The sequence below is a fragment of the Oncorhynchus mykiss genome, chromosome 32 (genome assembly GCF_013265735.2).
Source record: "Oncorhynchus mykiss isolate Arlee chromosome 32, USDA_OmykA_1.1, whole genome shotgun sequence".
Lineage (NCBI taxonomy): Eukaryota > Metazoa > Chordata > Actinopteri > Salmoniformes > Salmonidae > Oncorhynchus > Oncorhynchus mykiss.
Window position 1 is genome coordinate 23,448,782 of NC_050572.1, and position 21,067 is coordinate 23,469,848.

Here is a 21,067-nt window from a genome sequence, read left to right on the forward strand (position 1 = left end):
GTTCACCCCATACCCAATATAACAATAATATGTTCACCCCATACCCAATATAACAATAATATGTTCACCCCATACCCAATATAACAATAATATGTTCACCCCATACCCAATATAACAATAATATATTCACCCAATATAACAATAATATGTTCACCCCATACCCAATATAACAATAATATGTTCACCCCATACCCAATATAACAATAATATGTTCACCCCATACCCAATATAACAATAATATGTTCACCCCATACCCAATATAACAATACTATGTTCACCCCATACCCAATATAACAATAATATGTTCACCCCATACCCAATATAACAATAATATGTTCACCCCATACCCAATATAACAATAATATGTTCACCCCATACCCAATATAACAATAATATGTTCACCCCATACCCAATATAACAATAATATGTTCACCCCATACCCAATATAACAATAATATGTTCACCCCATACCCAATATAACAATAATATGTTCACCCCATACCCAATATAACAATAATATGTTCACCCCATACCCAATATAACAATACTATGTTCACCCCATACCCAATATAACAATAATATGTTCACCCCATACCCAATATAACAATAATATGTTCACCCCATACCCAATATAACAATAATATGTTCACCCCATACCCAATATAACAATAATATGTTCACCCCATACCCAATATAACAATAATATGTTCACCCCATACCCAATATAACAATAATATGTTCACCCCATACCCAATATAACAATAATATGTTCACCCCATACCCAATATAACAATAATATGTTCACCCCATACCCAATATAACAATAATATGTTCACCCCATACCCAATATAACAATAATATATTCACCCCATACCCAATATAACAATAATATGTTCACCCAATATAACAATACTATGTTCACCCCATACCCAATATAACAATAATATGTTCACCCCATACCCAATATAACAATAATATGTTCACCCCATACCCAATATAACAATAATATGTTCACCCCATACCCAATATAACAATAATATATTCACCCCATACCCAATATAACAATAATATGTTCACCCAATATAACAATAATATGTTCACCCCATACCCAATATAACAATAATATATTCACCCCATACCCAATATAACAATAATATATTCACCCAATATAACAATAATATGTTCACCCCATACCCAATATAACAATACTATGTTCACCCCATACCCAATATAACAATAATATATTCACCCAATATAACAATAATATGTTCACCCCATACCCAATATAACAATACTATGTTCACCCCATACCCAATATAACAATAATATGTTCACCCCATACCCAATATAACAATAATATGTTCACCCCATACCCAATATAACAATAATATGTTCACCCCATACCCAATATAACAATAATATGTTCACCCCATACCCAATATAACAATAATATGTTCACCCCATACCCAATATAACAATAATATGTTCACCCCATACCCAATATAACAATAATATGTTCACCCCATACCCAATATAACAATAATATGTTCACCCCATACCCAATATAACAATACTATGTTCACCCCATACCCAATATAACAATAATATGTTCACCCCATACCCAATATAACAATAATATGTTCACCCCATACCCAATATAACAATAATATGTTCACCCCATACCCAAAACTCTCTTCTTGTCATCCGTTTGAGGCATTCAGCCCAATAGGAGGCTTGATTAAAAACAGGAAGTCTATGACAAGGCCATGGTGGTCTCTTAGTCTCTCTCTCCCTCCCTTTCTTTCTCTGTCTCTCTCTCTCTTTCTTTCTTTCTCTCTATCTCTCTCTCGCTCTCGATTACTTTCTCTCTCTCTCTCTCTCTCTCTCTCTCTCTCTCTCTCTTTCTTTCTTTTTTGCCAGAAGCATCTATATTTTTGACAGACAGTGCACTGTATTCTATTGCAGAGTAAGGGAATGTTGACACTCCTTTGTTCTGGGCTGTTTTCACCTCCTGCTGGAGTTCCTGACAGCAGACAGTAGCTCATCAGCAGCCTACAGCACAATCCTAGAATAGCTGTTATTTCTGACAAACCAAATCATGGGGGCTCCCGAGTGGCGCAGAGGTCTAAGACACTGCATCTCAGTGCAAGAGGCGTCACTGCAGTACCTGGTTTGAATCCAGGCTGCATCACATCCGGCTGTGATTGGGAGTCCCATGGCCCAGCATTGGCCGTGGTAGGCCGTCATTGTAAATAAGAATTTGTTGTTATTTTATTTTTTTACATTTTTTACATTTTTAATTTCACCTTTATTTAACCAGGTAGGCAAGTTGAGAGCAAGTTCTCATTTCCAATTGCGACCTGGCCAAGATAAAGCAAAGCAGTTCGACACATACAACAACACAGAGTTACACATGGAGTAAAACAAACATACAGTCAATACAGTAGAAAAATAATAACTGACTTGCCTAGTTAAATAAAGGTAAAAAACAGCTAGTACCACATATGTCATGGCCTTGAGAGAGTTGGATGTTGTCTACACAGCAGACCAGCTCTGTGTGATTGTATGGATGGAAGGGAGATGGTTCAGTGAACCTAGCTCACGTCATGGGTAACCTTGCCTGAGATGTGAAGACTTGTGTTAGCTTCCCAAGCTAATGCCTTTATCTCAGAGGGATAACACAGTATTGTGGCACAAACCGAGTCAATACGCAAAATGGCAATCTGTGACATACAATGAAATGGCTAAGGAGGTGTATTTTAACCGGTGTTTTCTCTCTATGTTTATTGTCCAGGGTGCAAGGTGCGGAGAGGGGCTGCGGTTCCGTAACGTGTCCTGCTTTGTGTCGGACGGGTCTGGCCAGGGAGAGGGCAGTCTGGTGGATGATGAGCTGTGTGGAAACCTTGAGCCCTCGGTAGACGGCGACAAACAGATCACCCTGGAAGAACCCTGCACCTCGCCCTGTCCAGGTAATTAACTTACCTTGGCCTGCAATGACTGGGGATCCAGAGTCCTGGACAATGGACCCGGTCCCCAGATAAGAGGGCGATAAGATCTGGCCAGCAAAAACGCCTGCCCCTATAATCAGTAAAGATTCACCTCTGAGCATCCATCTAATCTACTATGGAGCTAGTTCAACGCAGCAATACAGTTACAATGTGTAGTTCTATCTGGTCCGAGGAAGCCCCTTGTCATTCGAGGTTCTATACCAACTACGCAGAGACATTTTGCTGTGCCTTTTAGGCTGAGCTGAGTTCACTACTGCCATTAAATCACATTTATGTGGTCCTAGCTGTGTTATATGCTATTCCAGCTCTCTCATAACATCTCTTAGGAGCAGTATCATTCTGACACTGACAGTAAGCACTAATGACAGGATGGTTAGATAATCAGAGGCTGGTGCTAGAGAGGATGCCTGCTACGGTGTGTCATTCTCTGTTCATAGTGATGTTGACTGACATTGTAGGGAATCCAGTGAGGTTTCTAAGATCTGATCATATGATTACATGATTTCTTTATCTCCAATGACTTGAAAGTGGCGATAACATTTTCTTTTCTGAGTTAAAAACCTTTCAGCGTCATACCTTTCAGAGAGTTGCTAGGGGAAAAAGTGCATCTGAAAACGACAAATGTGAACGTTATTTTTCCGGTACGCATTTCCTTTTTTGCCAGTGCCTGTGAATGACAGATCCAACATCCCGTTTTGACAGGTCCTGTGTAGCAGAAGTAGAGTTGTGACAAGCTCATGCAGCAGAAAATTGTGTGTGGTGTGTTAGGGCTGTGTGTGTGTGTGCGTGTCCAGGGCTGTGTGTGGTGTGTTAGGGCTGTGTGTGTGTGTGTGCGTGTCCAGGGCTGTAGATTTGTTTGTGGACACGTGTGTAGTCGTAGTCCATAGCTTTAATCTCCTGTGGTTTAGCTCAGGCAACCAGGACAGAGAGGGCAGGTACTTAATCCAAGTGTACACTCTCTCACCACATGAAACCCCACCAGACAACACCTCTCTTCCCCTCCTCTGCGTATCACAGCCCTGCCTCCCGTGCCTGATCGTAGCCCAGTCCATGGCCCCACCATGCCTGACGCCTGACACACAGAGGGCAGACAGAGGAATGTACTCTGATAATCATAAGGCGGATTAGGTCTCTTTGGAACTGACGGCTTTATGATGAATTAATATTTAGTCGTGTGCTCACTTCCTCCCTGCCACTACAATGGCATGAATGAATGACTGACCTATTTTAATGGGAAATGGCCTGTTTTCTGAGAACACCCTGATCCATGTTAGAATAGAGGATAATAAAAAATGAGATCTGGCTCTGTTGGGAAATATTTGAGGAGAGGTTTAATTTTTAGAAGTTGATTTTCTTAACTTTACCAGGAATCCTCTGAATTAGGTTAAAATTAGGTCTGAAGAAGTCTAAGAATTCTGCCTAGTGACAATCAGTGCGGGCATAGGATGACATCTAAACCAAATAAAAATTATATTCAAGTTTCCCATTATAATTATGTAGTGCCGGGGATTTTGTGACATGACCAGGATAATCTCTGCAGCCATGGTCAGGTTACATGGGTAACAGTAATGTCTCATATAGTTCTGTAAGTTCTCAACTGTGTACAACTAAATGTGTTGTAAATTGTGCACTGTGTTGTTCTGTACAGGTGACTGCTACCTGACTGACTGGACAGTGTGGAGCCCGTGTCAGCTGAGCTGTGTCAGTGGAGATGACCTGGGTTTCGGCTCAGTGCAGGTCAGATCCAGAGCCGTGCTGGCCCAGGAGCCAGAGAACCTACTGCAGTGTCCAGAACAGGAGTGGGAGGCCCGGCCCTGCACTGGTCAGTCTACGCACACACACACACACATTCACATAGAAACACACATATATACACATTCAAAAATACACACTTGCATTTGTTCCTTTATGATATTATATGAGCTATTTGTAGTCTGTACTGACCCATATCTCTCCTCCCACTACAGAGGGCCAGTGTTATGAGTAGTCTGTACTGACCCATATCTCTCCTCCCACTACAGAGGGCCAGTGTTATGAGTAGTCTGTACTGACCCATATCTCTCCTCCCACTACAGAGGGCCAGTGTTATGACTAGTCTGTACTGACCCATATCTCTCCTCCCACTACAGAGGGCCAGTGTTATGAGTAGTCTGTACTGACCCATATCTCTCCTCCCACTACAGAGGGCCAGTGTTATGAGTAGTCTGTACTGACCCATATCTCTCCTCCCACTACAGAGGGCCAGTGTTATGAGTAGTCTGTACTGACCCATATCTCTCCTCCCACTACAGAGGGCCAGTGTTATGAGTAGTCTGTACTGACCCATATCTCTCCTCCCACTACAGAGGGCCAGTGTTATGAGTAGTCTGTACTGACCAATATCTCTCCTCCCACTACAGAGGGCCAGTGTTATGAGTACAAGTGGATGACAGGAGCGTGGAGGAGCTCCTCTCGACTGGTCTGGTGTCAGAGATCTGATGGATTAAATGTCACAGGTATGTGTGTGCGTGCGTGTGTGTGTGTGTGTGTGTGTGTGTGCGTGTGTGTCTGTGTGTGTGTGCGTTTTTGCGTGAGTGTGCTGCTTATACCCCACCCTCCGTCAGAATGCAACCACCAACACTCCTTATTTTAATTAAACTAATCCCTTTATATATTTGCCTACTTCATATGCCGGTGAATAGAAGTCACTAAACCCTTCTCCAAGGACGAGAATTGAGTGGTATCCTACTGTAGCAAAATATTTGAATCTCTGCCTCTCAATTTAGTAGCTACATTATAATAACTTTTATAATAACTTTAACTGCATGAATGTGTGCGATGTGAATAAGCTCAGCAGCTCCAATGAATAGTACAATGCAGTTCTGCTGCAGTCAGCTGCCCAGCTCTCTCCAGGTCAGGTGTCTCTGTGGCTGATGATGATGAGGTGGATACGGTCATTTAAAACACTGTTTCTGCCTGTCGGAGCGAGTGACGTTAGTTCGTTCGTAGAAGAGAGAGATTGCTTTCTGAGCACTTCCTGACTGCTTGTCACTGTGGAGATGAGGCCGCGTGTGTGTGTGTATGCATTCCTGTGTGTATGCAGGCGTGCCATCGAGTGTGCGTGTGTATGTGTTAGTGTGTGTGTGTGTGTAGGAGGTGAGGAGGATTTAATCCTTGACGATGACGCATTTCAAATCTGCTGGCCGTCACACGTCAGCTTTAGGTCTGTGACTGCTACCTCTGCCTCGGTGGTGCACAGAGCTCAGAGGTTCTAGGTGAAGGGTTACAGTGTATGTGTCACTTATCATAAAGTATGTGTGTCTTATTCAGCAATGAATCCTCTGAGGAATGAATAACTAGCGATGAATCATCTGAGGAATTAATAACCAGCGATGAATCCTCTGAGGAATGATAAACCAGCGATGAATCATCTGAGGAATTAATAACCAGCAATGAATCCTCTGAGGAATGAATAATCAGCAATGAATCCTCTGAGGAATGAATAACCAGCGATGAATCCTCAGAGGAATGATAAACCACCGATGAATCATCTGAGGAATTAATAACCAGCAATGAATCATCTGAGGAATTAATAACCAGCAATGAATCATCTGAGGAATTAATAACCAGCAATGAATCCTCTGAGGAATGAATAACCAGCAATGAATCATCTGAGGAATGAATAACCAGCAATGAATCCTCAGAGGAATGATAAACCACCGATGAATCATCTGAGGAATTAATAACCAGCAATGAATCATCTGAGGAATGAATAACCAGCGATGAATCATCTGAGGAATGAATAACCAGCAATGAATCATCTGAGGAATGAATAACCAGCGATGAATCCTCAGAGGAATGAATAACCAGCATTGAATCCTCTGACGAATTAATAACCAGCGATGAATCCTTTGAGGAATGAATAACCAGCGATGAATCATCTGAGGAATTAATAACCAGCAATGAATCCTCTGAGGAATGATTAACCAGCGATGAATCATCTGAGGAATTAATAACCACTGACTAATAGCACTGACTTTGCTGACAACTTGTTTATTGTGGAAAAATGTCATACCTGACAGGTGTATAAAATCGAGCACACAGGCATGCAATCTCCACAGACATTGGCAGTGGAATGGCCTTACTGAAGAGCTCGGTGACTTTCAACGTGGCATCGTCATAGGATGCCACCTTCCAACAAGTCTGTTCGTCAAAATTTCTGTCCTGCTAGAGCTGCCCCGGTCAGTGCTGTTATTGTAAAGTGGAAACGTCCAGGAGCAACAATGTCTCAGCCGCGAGGTGGTAGGCCACACAAGCTTACAGAATGGGGACCGCCGAATGCTGAAGCACGTAGTGCATAAAAATCGTCTGCCTCTGGAAATGGGTTTCTATGGCTGAGCAGCCGCACACAGGCCTAAGACCACCATGCGCAATGCCAAGAGTCAGCTGGAGTGATGTAAAGCTTGCCGCCATTGGACACTGATGCAGTGGAAACGCGTTCTCTGGTGTGGTGAATCACGTTTCACCAACTGGCAGTCCGACAGACGAATCTGGGTTTGGCGGATGCCAGGAGAACACTACCTGCCCGAATCCATAGTGCCAACCTTAAAGGAATAATGTTCTGGGGCTGTTTGTCTTTGTTCGGGCTCCTTATTTCCAGTGAAGGGAAATCTTAACGCTACAGAATACAATGACATTATAGATGGTTCTATGTTTCCGTCTTTGTGGCAACAGCTTGGGGAAAGCCCTTTCCTGTTTCAGCATGACGCCGCCCTCGTGCAGAAAGCGAGGTCCATACAGAAATGGTTTGTCGAGATCGGTGTGGAAGAAGTTGACTGGCCTGACCTCAATCCCACCTTTGGGATGAATTGGTACGCCAACTGCGAGCCAGGCCTAATCTCCCAACATCTGTGCCCAACCTCAGTAATGCCCTTGTGGCTGAATGGAAGCAAGTCCCAGTAGTAATGTTAGTGGAAAGCCTTCCCAGAAGAGTGGAGGCTGTTACAGCACCAAAGGGGGACCAATTCTATATTAATGCCCATGATTTTGAAATGAGATGCTCAACAAGCAGGTGTCCACGTACTTTTGGCCATGTAGTGTATCTTAATATGAATGCACTGTGTGTCATTCTGGATACAACTAAAATAAGACTGAAATGTAAAAAAGTGGATGAAACATTTCTGTAAACTATGGCGAACTTATGATGTTTGGTGTGTAGACATACAGTATGACATTACAAATCAAATCTAACTTTTATTTTTAACATGCATTTATCTAGACAGCTAAATACACCTCACATTTGTTAGGTAGGTATGCATGAATCATGATATAGCCTGAATTCACACTCATCGTATATTAATGATGCTGTAGAACCTATGCCGAGGCATTCCACAGCCATACGCTCCAGATGGCATGCATATTATATCAAGTGGTTTTTTTGGCATATACCCTGCATTGCCTTGATGTAAACGCTTCTTTTCATGCCATGTGGCTTCCGCTTATGATTTGCATACGCTGTGTGTGTGTGTGTGTGTGTGTGTGTGTGTCCATGTGCATCACCATCATGAATATTCTAAACATCTTCTGATAGATTAGCAGTTTTCTGCCGACAGTATCATTTCTCTGAATAACTTGATGCATCCCGTCCAGGATTACTCTCTGAGTGTCGCTACACATGTATTTCTTGTGAAGTGGGATGTTGAAGTGAAGGCATTTAGCTAAGTGGTGGAAGTGGACCGTTGCTGACTGGTACATAACACTTGGCCTGGCAGCTCTCATTCTCTAAAGCTCCGGTACATATTGTAGAATGCCTGGTAAAAAGGTGCTGTTAAATCGAAGGAAGCACTGGAACCTTTTCAATCCTCCAATCACTGATGCACTGTGTAAGTCACTTAGGATAGAAGTTACATTTACTACGATCACAGACTTTACCCCTCCCTGGCTGCTGCGGTAACCCTGTTTCTTTCAGCCTGGTTACAGTGGTGCTGTTTAAACTCCTAATGACAAACCTGGTCCTGACTGCCACCTACAAAATTGCCATAGAAATCACACTTATCAGCAAGGAAAGGTTGTAGTAATGACTGAGCTGTGAATCTGTTCTAGTTCACTCCACCACCACTAACCATATCCCTCCTCTGTATAACCTTGGTCTAGTTGGTCTAGTTCCCTCCACTACACTACCATATCCTTCCTCTAGGTCTAGTTTGTCTAGTTCCCTCCACCACACTACCATATCCCTCCTCTAGGTGTAGTTTGTCTAGTTCCCTCCACTACACTACCATATCCCTCCTCTAGGTCTAGTTGGTCTAGTTCCCCTCCACTACACTACCATATCCCTCCTCTAGGTCTAGTTGGTCTAGTTTCCTCCACTACACTACCATATCCCTCCTCTAGGTGTAGTTTGTCTAGTTCCCTCCACTACACTACCATATCCCTCCTCTAGGTCTAGTTGGTCTAGTTCCCCTCCACTACACTACCATATCCCTCCTCTAGGTCTAGTTGGTCTAGTTCCCTCCACTACACTACCATATCCCTCCTATAGGTCTAGTTGGTCTAGTTCCCCTCCACTACACTACCATATCCCTCCTCTAGGTCTAGTTGGTCTAGTTCCCCTCCACTACACTACCATATCCCTCCTCTAGGTCTAGTTGGTCTAGTTCCCTCCCCTCCACTACACTACCATTTCCCTCCTCTAGGTGTAGTTGGTCTAGTTCCCTCCCCTCCACTACCATATCCCTCCTCTAGGTCTAGTTCCCTCCACTACATTACCATATCCCTCCTCTAGGCGTAGTTGGTCTAGTTCCCTCCACTACACTACCATATCCCTCCTCTAGGTGTAGTTTGTCTAGTTCCCTCCACTACACTACCACATCCCTCCTCTAGGTCTAGTTGGTTTAGTTCCCCTCCACTACACTACCATATCCCTCCTCTAGGTCTAGTTGGTCTAGTTTCCTCCACTACACTACCATATCCCTCCTCTAGGCGTAGTTGGTCTAGTTCCCTCCACTACACTACCATATCCCTCCTCTAAGTGTAGTTCATCTAGTGCCACTACAGTGTCCCTCCTCTTCTCTTCTGTACCCTTCTATTGTATATATTGATTTTCCCCAGGTTAGTTCAAATTAAAGCTGAGTGTGAAAGCTGTGAGCCCCTGTATTTTTGCCTAAAGGCAAAATCACTTAAAGGGATGAGTCCCAGGTTACGTCCTAAATGGCACCCTATTCCATATATACTGTTGTGCACTTATTTTCCCCAAGATCTGTAGAGCTCTCATCAAAAGTAGTGCAATATGTGTGAAATGAGGTGGCATTTAGGACACAGATTTGTTGTCCTTGGTATCTGAAGCATTAAAGCCCAGGTACTGTATCAGAATGAATGGTGCAGTGAAAGCATCAACTCACTACAGTACACACAACTCATCTGAGACCCAGAGAGCTCCGTCTGCTTCCTGTTTATCTAAGTATGTCTATCTGTACGCTTGCTCTCTGGGATGGTGCGTATGTGAGGTGTGTATCTGCTGAACCATGAATTAATAGGAGTGTGTTTTCGTCAGGGGTTTGGGGAGGAATTCTGAGCAGCTAGCTATCAGAGTGCTCTAATTACTGAATTATTGCAATATCAAAATATACTGCGAGGGGGGGGGGGGTAATCAGAGAAATAAAGAGAGGGAGGGAGGAGAGGCATGTAGAATCTAAGGGAGTGAGAAAAAGGGAGAGCGGGAGAGAGAGTGCAAAACAGAGAAGAGGTGTGTAGTGTCTCTGATTCAAGTTGTCTGCAGCACAACAGTCTGAAGTGCAGCAACAAATACAGCGGTGAAAGCTAACAACCTGGGCCACGTGTCCGCTGCTGTGTGTGTCACAGGAGGTTGGTGGCACCTTAATTGGGAAGGACGGGCTCGTGGAAACGGCTGGAGCGGAATCAGTGGAATGGTATCAAATACATCAAATGCATAGTTTCATGTGTTTGATGCCATCCCATCCACTCCATTCCAGACATTATTATGACCCTTCCTCCACTGGTGTGGGTGTGTGTGTATGTGCTTATCTGCTTACATTAGCGCAAGTAAATGTACAGAATGCACCCTCTCTTCCATCCCCTCACTGCCCCAAACCCCTCCACATTGACACTTGCCCTCTGACCTCTACCCTACAGGTGGCTGCCCTATGACAGCCCAGCCCTTGGCAGACCGATCATGTGATCCAGCCTGCAACAAACCACGCTCCTTCTGCACAGAGGTGAGTCTGGAAACAGAAAGAGAGAGAGAGAGAGTCAGACAGACCCTGTGGGGATGACACCAGTCCATCTGGGTTAGTTGAGAAAACAGAGGAGGTAAAAAAGGATAGTGAAGAAGAAAGCAGCTGTTAGTCTCTGATGGTGTGCTCATGTCGTTGTTATGGTGTTCCTAGTACACGTGCAGATGAATGCCCCTGTACTTACTGTATTGCTACAGGGATCGTTGCATCTGCCGTGGCAGGAGCCTACTACATAAATGTACGTAAAATGACAACGCATGATCAACTATTTGACTATTTTATTTTTCAATTATACTTCCTCTTAACTAAACTCCCTCTCACATTATCAAGAGTCTCACAGGCAATCCCAGAACCAGTACAAATAACATAGAACATGTAACTTCAATGATTTTTTATTACATTTATTTAATTCTTAGTCTTATGTGAGCAAGAAATATCCCGGGATATACAGCCTGGTATTTGAAGTGTAGTCTGTCCCTCCTCAGGCTGAGAGCTTCCAGCATTTGTGTTCACTACAAACAGAGTCAATTTCCTGGAAACACCAGGGGACCAGTTAAATGGGTACACTAGGAGTGTGTGTGTGTGTGTGTGTGTGTGTGTGTGTGTGTGTGTGTGTGTGTGTTCTGACCCATGTCAGAACACATTAGAACCAGGACTCAGTTCTCTAGTCAGTGCTAGCTGAGGGGGCTGTGAGATAGCTACAACAACATGTCTAGCTGAATATGGCCCAAATGTGTCTGTTTGTGTAGTGTGTAGTGTCGGTCCAATGTCTCATAAGTTGAAAAAGAAGATTCCAGAGAATGTCCATACACACAAAAGCTTATCTCTCTCAAATGTTGTGCACAAATGTGATTACATTCTTGTTAGTGAGCATTTCCTCTTTGCCAGGATAATCCATCCACCTGACAGATGTGGTATATCAAGAAGCTGATCAAACATGATCATGATCATTACACAGGTGCAATTTGTGTTGGGGACAATAAAAGGCCACTCTAAAATGTGAAGTTTGGTCACACAACACAATGGGTGTCAAAAGTTTTTGAGGGAGTGTGCAATTGGCATGCTGACTGCAGGAATGTCCACCACAGCTGTTGCCAGATAGCTGGAATTTGGAGAATTTGGCAGTACATCCAAACGGCTTCACAACCACAGACCACGTGTATCCAAGCCGGCCCAGGACCTCCACGTCCGGCTTCTTCACCTGCTGGATGGTCTGAGACCAGCCACCCGGACAGTTGATGAAACTGTGGGTTTGCATAACCGAAGAATTTCTGCACAAACTGTCAGAAACCATCTCAGGGAAGCTCATCTGCGTGCTTGTTGTCCTTTCTAGGGTCTTGACCTGACTGCAGTTCGGTGTCTTAATCGTGGCGGTGCGGTTATGATATGGGCAGGCATAAGCTACAGACAATGAACACAATTGCATTTTATCGATGGTAATTTGAATGCACAGAGATACAGTGATGAGATCCTGAGGCAGGGGGTGTTGTGCCACTCATCTGCCGCCATCACCTCATATTTCAGCATGATAATGCACGGGCCCCATGTCTCAAGGATCTGTACACAGTTCCTAGAAGCTGAAAATGTCCCAGTTCATCCATGGCCCGCATACTCACTAGCCATGTCAACCATTGAGCATGTGTATGTGTGTGTCGGTGTGTGTCTGTTTGTGTGTGTCAGTGTGTTTGTGTGTGTGTGCATGCACATGCAGGTCTTGGTGTGTGTGTAAGCTGTGTGTGTCAGTGTGTTTGTGTGTGTGTGCATGCACATGCAGGTCTTGGTGTGTGTGTAAGCTGTTTGTGTCAGTGTGTTTGTGTGTGTGTGCATGCACATGCAGGTCTTGGTGTGTGTGTAAGCTGTGTGTGTCAGTGTGTTTGTGTGTGTGTGCATGCATATGCAGGTCTTGGTGTGTGTAAGCTGTGTGTGTCAGCCACAGACTCGGCAGTGTGTTGTTCAGCCCCATGCTGTAGAACCAGGCTGCATAACAAACCAGTGATAAGGCTGCATCCTCATCCTGCCCCTCTCTTTGTCTGCCACTTTGGTTATGTTAATCAGCCCTCCTGTTTCATGCCCTGTTCTTTCATCCGTCGACCGTGTGTGTGTGTGTGTGTGTGTGTGTGTGTGTGTGTGTGTGTGTGTGTGTGTGTGTGTGTGTGTGTGTGTGTGTGTTCAGCCGTACAGCCACTGATTGCATTGTGGGTATTTCTTCTCGGGGTGATTATCCTCCGGAGATTGCTGGGGAATAGGGGAGCCCCCCGCCAAGCAGGCAGATGAATGAACAGAGAGAGAGGGATGAGAGGAACAGAGCACCAGAAACCTCTGGGTTGGGCAGATGAATGAACAGAGAGAGAGGGATGAGAGAAACAGAGCACCAGAAACCTCTGGGTTGGGCAGATGAATGAACAGAGAGAGAGGGATGAGAGAAACAGAGCACCAGAAACCTCTGGGTTGGGCAGATGAATGAACAGAGAGAGAGGGATGAGAGAAACAGAGCACCAGAAACCTCTGGGTTGGGCAGATGAATGAACAGAGAGAGAGGGATGAGAGAAACAGAGCACCAGAAACCTCTGGGTTGGGCAGATGAATGAACAGAGAGAGAGGGATGAGAGAAACAGAGCACCAGAAACCTCTGGGTTGGGCAGATGAATGAACAGAGAGAGCGATGATAGAAAGAAGGAGACAGAGAAGAATAAGAGAAAGAGAGAAGGAACATGGGTTAACTTTGGGCTGGCTGTATACCCCAACCCAAACAGACCCCACCCTTTAAATCTCAAAGCATGAATTTCTGTCTGACCCCCCCCCCCCCCTCTTTCAAAGCAGCAGTAGCATCACAAAGGGGTTTGAAACGTGCAATGGTTCATTTTAATACTGCCAAGATATGAGGCTGAGCTCAAGCTGAGGGATGATTCATTCAGTTACTCCTGAGAATATTTGATAAGAAATAACCTTACTTATTCAAATCCAACTTGATGCTTAACCAGGTCAGTAGCCTCCGACAGCTTTATTTGCTCTGCTAAAAGAGATGAAACTGACAAAAATGATTTCATATTGACCGTCTCTGACATGCCTGCTTAAGCAACCCCTTGATGTGCGAGTTCATTTCCCTTATACATGTGTGTTCCTCCCCTCTTCTCCTAGGCGGGTGTGTGTGGTTGCGATGAGGGCTACACGGAGGTGATGACATCAGACGGCCTGCTGGACCAGTGTACGGTGATCCCTGTGTTAGAGATCCCCACGGCAGGGGACAACAGGGCTGACGTGAAGACCATCAGGGCGGTCAGCCCCACACAGCCCTCCAACAGCCTGCCTGGCCGAGCTGGACGCACCTGGTTCCTACAGCCCTTCGGACCAGGTGCAATAAACAGACAGATTTACTCTAGCAATTTACGGGACAGTAGGGAACCATCCAAGAAATGTCTTAGTTGTTATTATGTGATATTGGCGAATCTTGTTAGAATATCGGCCTATATTTTGTAGAAAGTAAATGTGAACATATTCAGGAATTATAGCAGCATTTGCAGTAGAGCTACAAAAAGGTAACCATTCTGCATGGTGTCATTCCCGGTAGCGACATTGTTTTTGCACAAATCCCTTAACGACGTCAAGAGGTATATGAACAGAAGTCTCACGCCGTCCGTTTTCCCACATATTTAGGATTAGACCGAGAATTTCTCATCCTCAGAATATCCATCAATTCTACTCACGTCTGATGATGCGGTGGATCTTTATAGTCACAGACAAATGGAGGTACAATCCACCTATAATAATTTACACACAACAGATGATCAGGAAAACATGTGGTGTGCTGCTCTACTGCACAGGAATGGAGGTGCAGAGAAGCTGTTCACATTAGAGTCCAATGTGAGCTGTCACTGACGTTGGTCACTTGCCAGTGTGCTAAGTGTGTGTGTGGTGTGTCCTTCTCTACAGATGGTAAACTGAAGACATGGGTCTACGGTGTGGCAGCTGGAGCTTTTGTTCTACTCGTCTTTATAGTCTCCATGACCTTCCTAGCCTGGTAAGTTAACCTGTTTGATAGTTTGTGTATATCAGTCATCTGAATGTCACCTGTATTCTGTATGTCATCACTTATGTATGTATGTATGTATGTATGTATGTATGTAAGCACCTGTATGTACACTGAGTGTACAAAACATTAACCTCTACGAGATCTGTGACCCACCTCACGGGACGGTTGAGCTAACGTGCTCTAATGCGTTTAGCATGAGGTTGTAAGTAACAAGAACATTTCCCAGGGCATAGACATATCTGATATGGGCAGAAAGCTTAAATTCTTGTTAATCTAACTGCTCTGTCCCATTTACAGTAGCTATTACAGCGGAAGAATACCATGTTATTGTTTGAGGAGAGTGCACAGTTTTGAACTTGAAAAATGTATCAATAAACCAATTAGGCACATTTGGGCAGACTTGATACAGCATTTTGAACAGGAATGCAATTGCTCATTGGATCAGTCTAAAACTTTGCACATGCCATCTAGTGGCCAACACCAAAATTATGCCTAACCTGGAATAGTACATTGTGACGTTTCTCTTGCTTTTCAAAGATTATTAAAAAAAAAACATTCCTTTGTGTTGTCTTTTACCAGATCTAATGTGTTACATTCTCCCACATTCATTTCCACAAACTTCAGTGCTTCCTTTTAAATGGTATCAAGAATATGCATATCCTTGCTTCAGGTGGTTTTAAGGACATCTGCTCTTTCCATGTCAGACTGACCTTGTGAATCCAGGTGAAAGCTACAGTATTATCCCTCACTTGTTAAATCCACTTCAATCAGTGTAGGTGAAGGGGAGGAGACAGGTTAAATAATGATTTTAAGCCTTGAGACAATTTAGACATGGATTGTGTAGGTGTGCCATTCAGAGGGTGAATGGGTAAGACAAAAGATTTAAGTGCCTTTGAAAGGGTTATGGTAGTAGGTGCCAAGTGCACCGGTTTGTGTCACACTCAACAGTTTCCCGTGTGTACCGATAATGCTCCCCCCACCAAAAGACATCCAGCCAATTTGACACAACTGTGGGAAGTATTGGAGTCAACATGGGCCAGCATCCCTCTGGAAGGCTTTTGACACCTTGTAGAGTGCATTCTCGGGCGAATTGAGGCTGTTCTGAGTGCGAAAGTGTGGGGTGCAGCCCAATATTAGGAAGGTGTCCTTAATGTTTTGTGCACTCAGTGTATATTACTTCACGATCACATCAGCTTCATTTTTACCCATTCATTTTCATTTCAAATCATGTCATTACTTGTACTCTCCATTTTGCTTTTCTCTTTCCATCTATCCCCCCACCTTATCCGTTCACCCCCCCTCCTCTTCCGTTCAACCCCCCCCCCTCCTCCTCCGTGCACACCCCTCCTCTTCCGTGCACCTCCCCTCCTCCTCCGTGCACCCCCCCTCCTCCGTTCACCCCCCCCTCCTCCGTGCACCCCCCTCATCCGTTCATCCCCCCCTCCTCCGTGCACCCCTCCCCCCCTCCGTTCACCCCCCTCCTCCATCAGTCAGAGTATTACCCGTCTCTGTAACTGGAACCCTGACTGGTGCACTGATACAGTGGTCTGGAGAGGACAGAACGATCATACCATGGCTTATACGTGTCCTGACTGCCAGAATGAGGCACACGAACTAGAACAACAACATCAATATCAACAACAACAACCGCATCAGAATCATTATCAAGATCAACAACAATTACAACAACAAAAACATCAATATCAGCAACAAAATCAACAACAACCACCACCACCACCAGAACAAAATCAACACTGTCAGCAACAACCATATAATCAACAACATCAATATCAACAAGAAGCACCACAGCATCAACAACAAAACCATCATAAACAACAAAATCACCACCAACAACCACAACAACAACCACAAGGCATTGAAACACTCATAACTTAGAGGTCCTGACGTAATGGCGGCCCTCGCTGCAGTGTTCACACAAACTCCCCTACCCTCTGTCTTTCTCTCCTTCCCACATCTGCTGTCACATGTGCCTGTCCGACCAATCACATGGAGCTATTGATGGAGGTGAGCAGGAAGTCATCCCCTCAGGTCCCTCTGTTTAGACCTCTGACGACTCTGTGCTACTGGAGTTTGTTGAGTAGTCTTTAGAGCACCTCCATACATAAACATACTTCTGTACAGAATCCATTTTAGGAAGTCCCTTGGTTATTTGTTGAAGGACTTCATAATATGGATGCCACATATTTCTGGTTTCAGAGATGCAGAACATTGATCTCATAGTTACTCTATAAAATGACCAGCTTTCACTTTTAATAGCATACTGTCCTCTTGTGGCCAGATAGAAGAATCACTCATCACCATTATTCAATGATCCCCTCACCATTCCAGATAGAAGAATCACTCATCACCATTATTCATTGATCCCCTCACCATTCCAGCCTTTATTTGTTCCGTCCATTCCTCCCGGTCCATTTATGATGGACACATTCCACAACATATCTTATTTACATTTGATATATATATCACCCTGTGTTTTGTATGCAATGTTGTGATGTGTGATATATTAGAGCCTGCCCAGACATGCCATAGTGTTGTCATCATAATGTACCTATAGCTAACTGTCTACACTGTCTCTGTGTGCCATAGCCTAGTTTCCATTAAGGTGAGTGGGAACTGTTTGAGTGGGAACTGTTCTGGGCTGGGGAAAAAAGCTGCTTTCTGTACTGTGCTTGTCCCCCTCATCAGCTTCCTTTAGAGTTCAACCTCTCTCACACGTCTCAATATAAAAATGAATTACAGCAGCTGTTGAAATTTTCCATGAAGTGCTGCGTTATCGACTGCACCATCACTTCAATGCTAGGACAAGGGGCACTGAAATGTGCGTCTGAAATGTTCCTTACTACTGCTGTAACCAACAGATGTGTTGTTTTTCCTTCAAGGACAGTGGTAGTGTAAGAACAGAGTCATTGGCAATTTCAATATTGCCTTTTGCATGATGGTAGAACTGACCGTCTACTGAACGCATGGCCTTCAGCACAGTGATGCATGCAGCTCTTTACATGAGGCGACCAGTTTGAAAAGATAGCAGAGAGAGCTCTATGTATCAGGTGGGGGTAACTTAGCCATGATATGGATACGTCCTTCATTATTATGATGTCTAGGCCTACATATTAGGGCCATGGGTGTCTAAATGTTCTCTTCAAAAATGGAAATATAAAACATGTAATAACAATGCTTTCTGCCATTTTTATTTCCTAGTAAAAAGCCAAAGAAACCCCAGAGGAGACAGATGTATAACAACCGGCTCAAGCCCCTGACCCTGGCCTATGACGGAGACGCTGACATGTGAACCTCCTAATCTACCTGTGGCAGAATAATTTTACACTGACGTCATGAAGACTGTCGTCGTGGGATCAGACAGATTGGTTGTCATGGAGACCCACCTTTGACGGTTCTTCTCAGGCTACCAGTGGGCGTGGCTTAAAATATCTGGAACTCTGGGAAGACTTACATTATGTCACTGATTTATCAATAACAAAAAAAAAATGAAAGTCAGACAGAAATCGAACCATGTTTGTTCATTAGTAGCCTAGAATTTTCCTCCCTCAATATTTTTTATTTATTTAATTTTTGTATAATTTGTTTCACAAGAGCCTTCACAAACTCTATCTTCTTCTTAAGGAAGTCTGCCTTTGCTTATTTGCCATTCAGTACTTTTTCTGTCAAATAAAAACGCCTTTTGAAACAAAGGTTGTTGGAGAGGGCCCTGAAAAAACACAATGATTTTTGCTGCAAATGCATAAGTCCCTCCTTTGCTACAGGTGCTCTGTTGAAAATGAAATGAGAAATACTCAATGCTTTTTTTTACTTTTCCTGGAGAAAATTGCTGCCTCTATTTTTGTTCTGGACTGGATCCTTTTCCCTAAAAAATAAAACAAGAAGAAAGTGTCCTAATCTTGCAGAAATGCTGTCAACCTTTGTAGGAAATCTCTTTCTGCCTCTCCTTTTCTCCTCCGTTTTCAGGCGCAATATTGCACTATATTAGTGCAGCATGATATGTACTTATGTCTAGGAAGCTGCCTCTCTCAATACAAGATGATGTACAGTCTTGTGCTAGAAATGTCAAAAAGTAGACTTTTTTTCAAAAACAAAAACTCACCAACATTTGTTAAGAATATTTTGCTTATTTTGCTTCTTGTATGTGATATGATGGATGATAGGACGGACGATGCCATGTAAATATTATTTATTTTGTGGGCACCACTTTACCTTTGTAGTAGTATCTGTTTTCAACTGCACTTAATTGAGCTTGCCTGGCGCAATGGAGCCATTGGAATAGTCCCAAAAGTGCAAACCCCGCCCATCTGACACTCCAGGCCAGGCTCAATTAAATGCTCAAAGTGTTGGAACGAAAACAAATACTGTTTGAACCCAGGTCTGAACATGTCTCATTCTCTGCCTGACTGACTGACTTTATGTTTGTCTCCTGTCTCTTTCTCTGACTGTTGAAGGCTTATTATGGTTAATCATTGTTTTTCCATTTAATTTATTATCTTAATTCAACATCTCAAAGTGCACTGCAGGGAATCCGGATTCCGCATGGCAGAAAAATCATATTGCTCACACCGTAAAGAAGCTAATTCAAAGAGCTGTTGAATGTTCATCGAGACACAGCAGCAATTCTATTTGATGACGCTATTGAAAGGGTGCATTTTCACAGTGCAAGAGCAATGTGATTCCTTTTTCCTACTGCGAGTTTGAATGAATATGGTCTTAGTTGTTAAGACAGACAGAAGGGTGTGACTGGGTTTGTTCACAACGTCTTCTTTACCTTCTGTTACATCAGAAGAGAGAGGGTCCACTTTATATCTCGGTCTAATATCTACTGCTGTGTAACATCGTCAATCCTAACTAGAACAGCCTACTTGTATCCAAACTTCTTAGGCGTATTGCTATATACATATCATACGTGATCTCTCAACGCTCTTCATACTCAGTGTGGCTGTTACATCGGTTGAGAGATGAGTGTGACTACAATGTCTACATTAATCACTCACAGACACTTGTGCTTTGTTCGTTCTCCCTGCCTTGGTGCTATTCTATGATGGGTTATGTATTGCAAAAGCTAGATAGAATGTAGCCTAGGTAGCCACAATGACACTCCAAGGAATTCCAAGGAACAGATGCATCAAGGTCCTAGATGTCCCTCAAGCTTCTTATGCTAATGATGCAGTGACATATCTGAAGAGTCAGAGTCCTCTGTCTGAAAACAGGTTATATGCATAATATTGGCTGTGGCGGACTAGCAGTTGGTAGTGCAGACTGTTTATTCAATGGTATAGATGGACAAACCTCATGTAAAGGAAATGAATCTGTTACAAGCGTTCCACTCCCCAGAAAACAAAGAGGGTATTGAATCGTGGTAGTAGAGACAGACGGACAGACACATCATTGATCATTTTGAGGAGTCTGTTGCCAGCTAATCAAAGGAATGTTCACTTTTTTAAATGAGTTGTAAATAAATGACTGCATCATGTTTTTATTTAATCATTATTTATGTATTATATATAAATACGTTCATTTCTTTTTTTATTGCGCAGTGTTAAGTAAAAACCTCTCGAAGTGGGTGCGTGCGTGCGTGCGTGTGTGCGTGCGTGCGTGTGTGTGTGTGTGTGCATGTGTGTTTCTGCCTATGTGTGTGTAACGTTAATGATCTTTGCTAAAGCGATACTGATGATTACCTTGTTAAAACAAAGTTGCAGAGCTCTGTCCTTTTCCTACAGGTTGTTTATATGTATCTGACCAGTTGCTGATAATAAATAAGAAAAACAAAATAA

At 43.4% G+C, this 21,067-nt stretch overlaps 1 protein-coding gene across 1 annotated transcript in view; it reads left to right on the plus strand.

Annotated features, from left to right (window-relative positions):
• The window catches only part of LOC110489408 (thrombospondin type-1 domain-containing protein 7A), a 169,279-nt gene extending 148,212 nt beyond the window's left edge, over positions 1 to 21,067 (plus strand). The window contains exons 22-28 of the mRNA XM_036971022.1: positions 2,795 to 2,969; positions 4,657 to 4,830; positions 5,408 to 5,503; positions 11,139 to 11,221; positions 14,378 to 14,591; positions 15,170 to 15,257; positions 18,489 to 21,067. Of these exons, the coding sequence (XP_036826917.1) occupies positions 2,795 to 2,969; positions 4,657 to 4,830; positions 5,408 to 5,503; positions 11,139 to 11,221; positions 14,378 to 14,591; positions 15,170 to 15,257; positions 18,489 to 18,579 (921 nt within the window). The 3' untranslated portion in view covers positions 18,580 to 21,067. The remainder of the gene's footprint in view (positions 1 to 2,794; positions 2,970 to 4,656; positions 4,831 to 5,407; positions 5,504 to 11,138; positions 11,222 to 14,377; positions 14,592 to 15,169; positions 15,258 to 18,488) is intronic.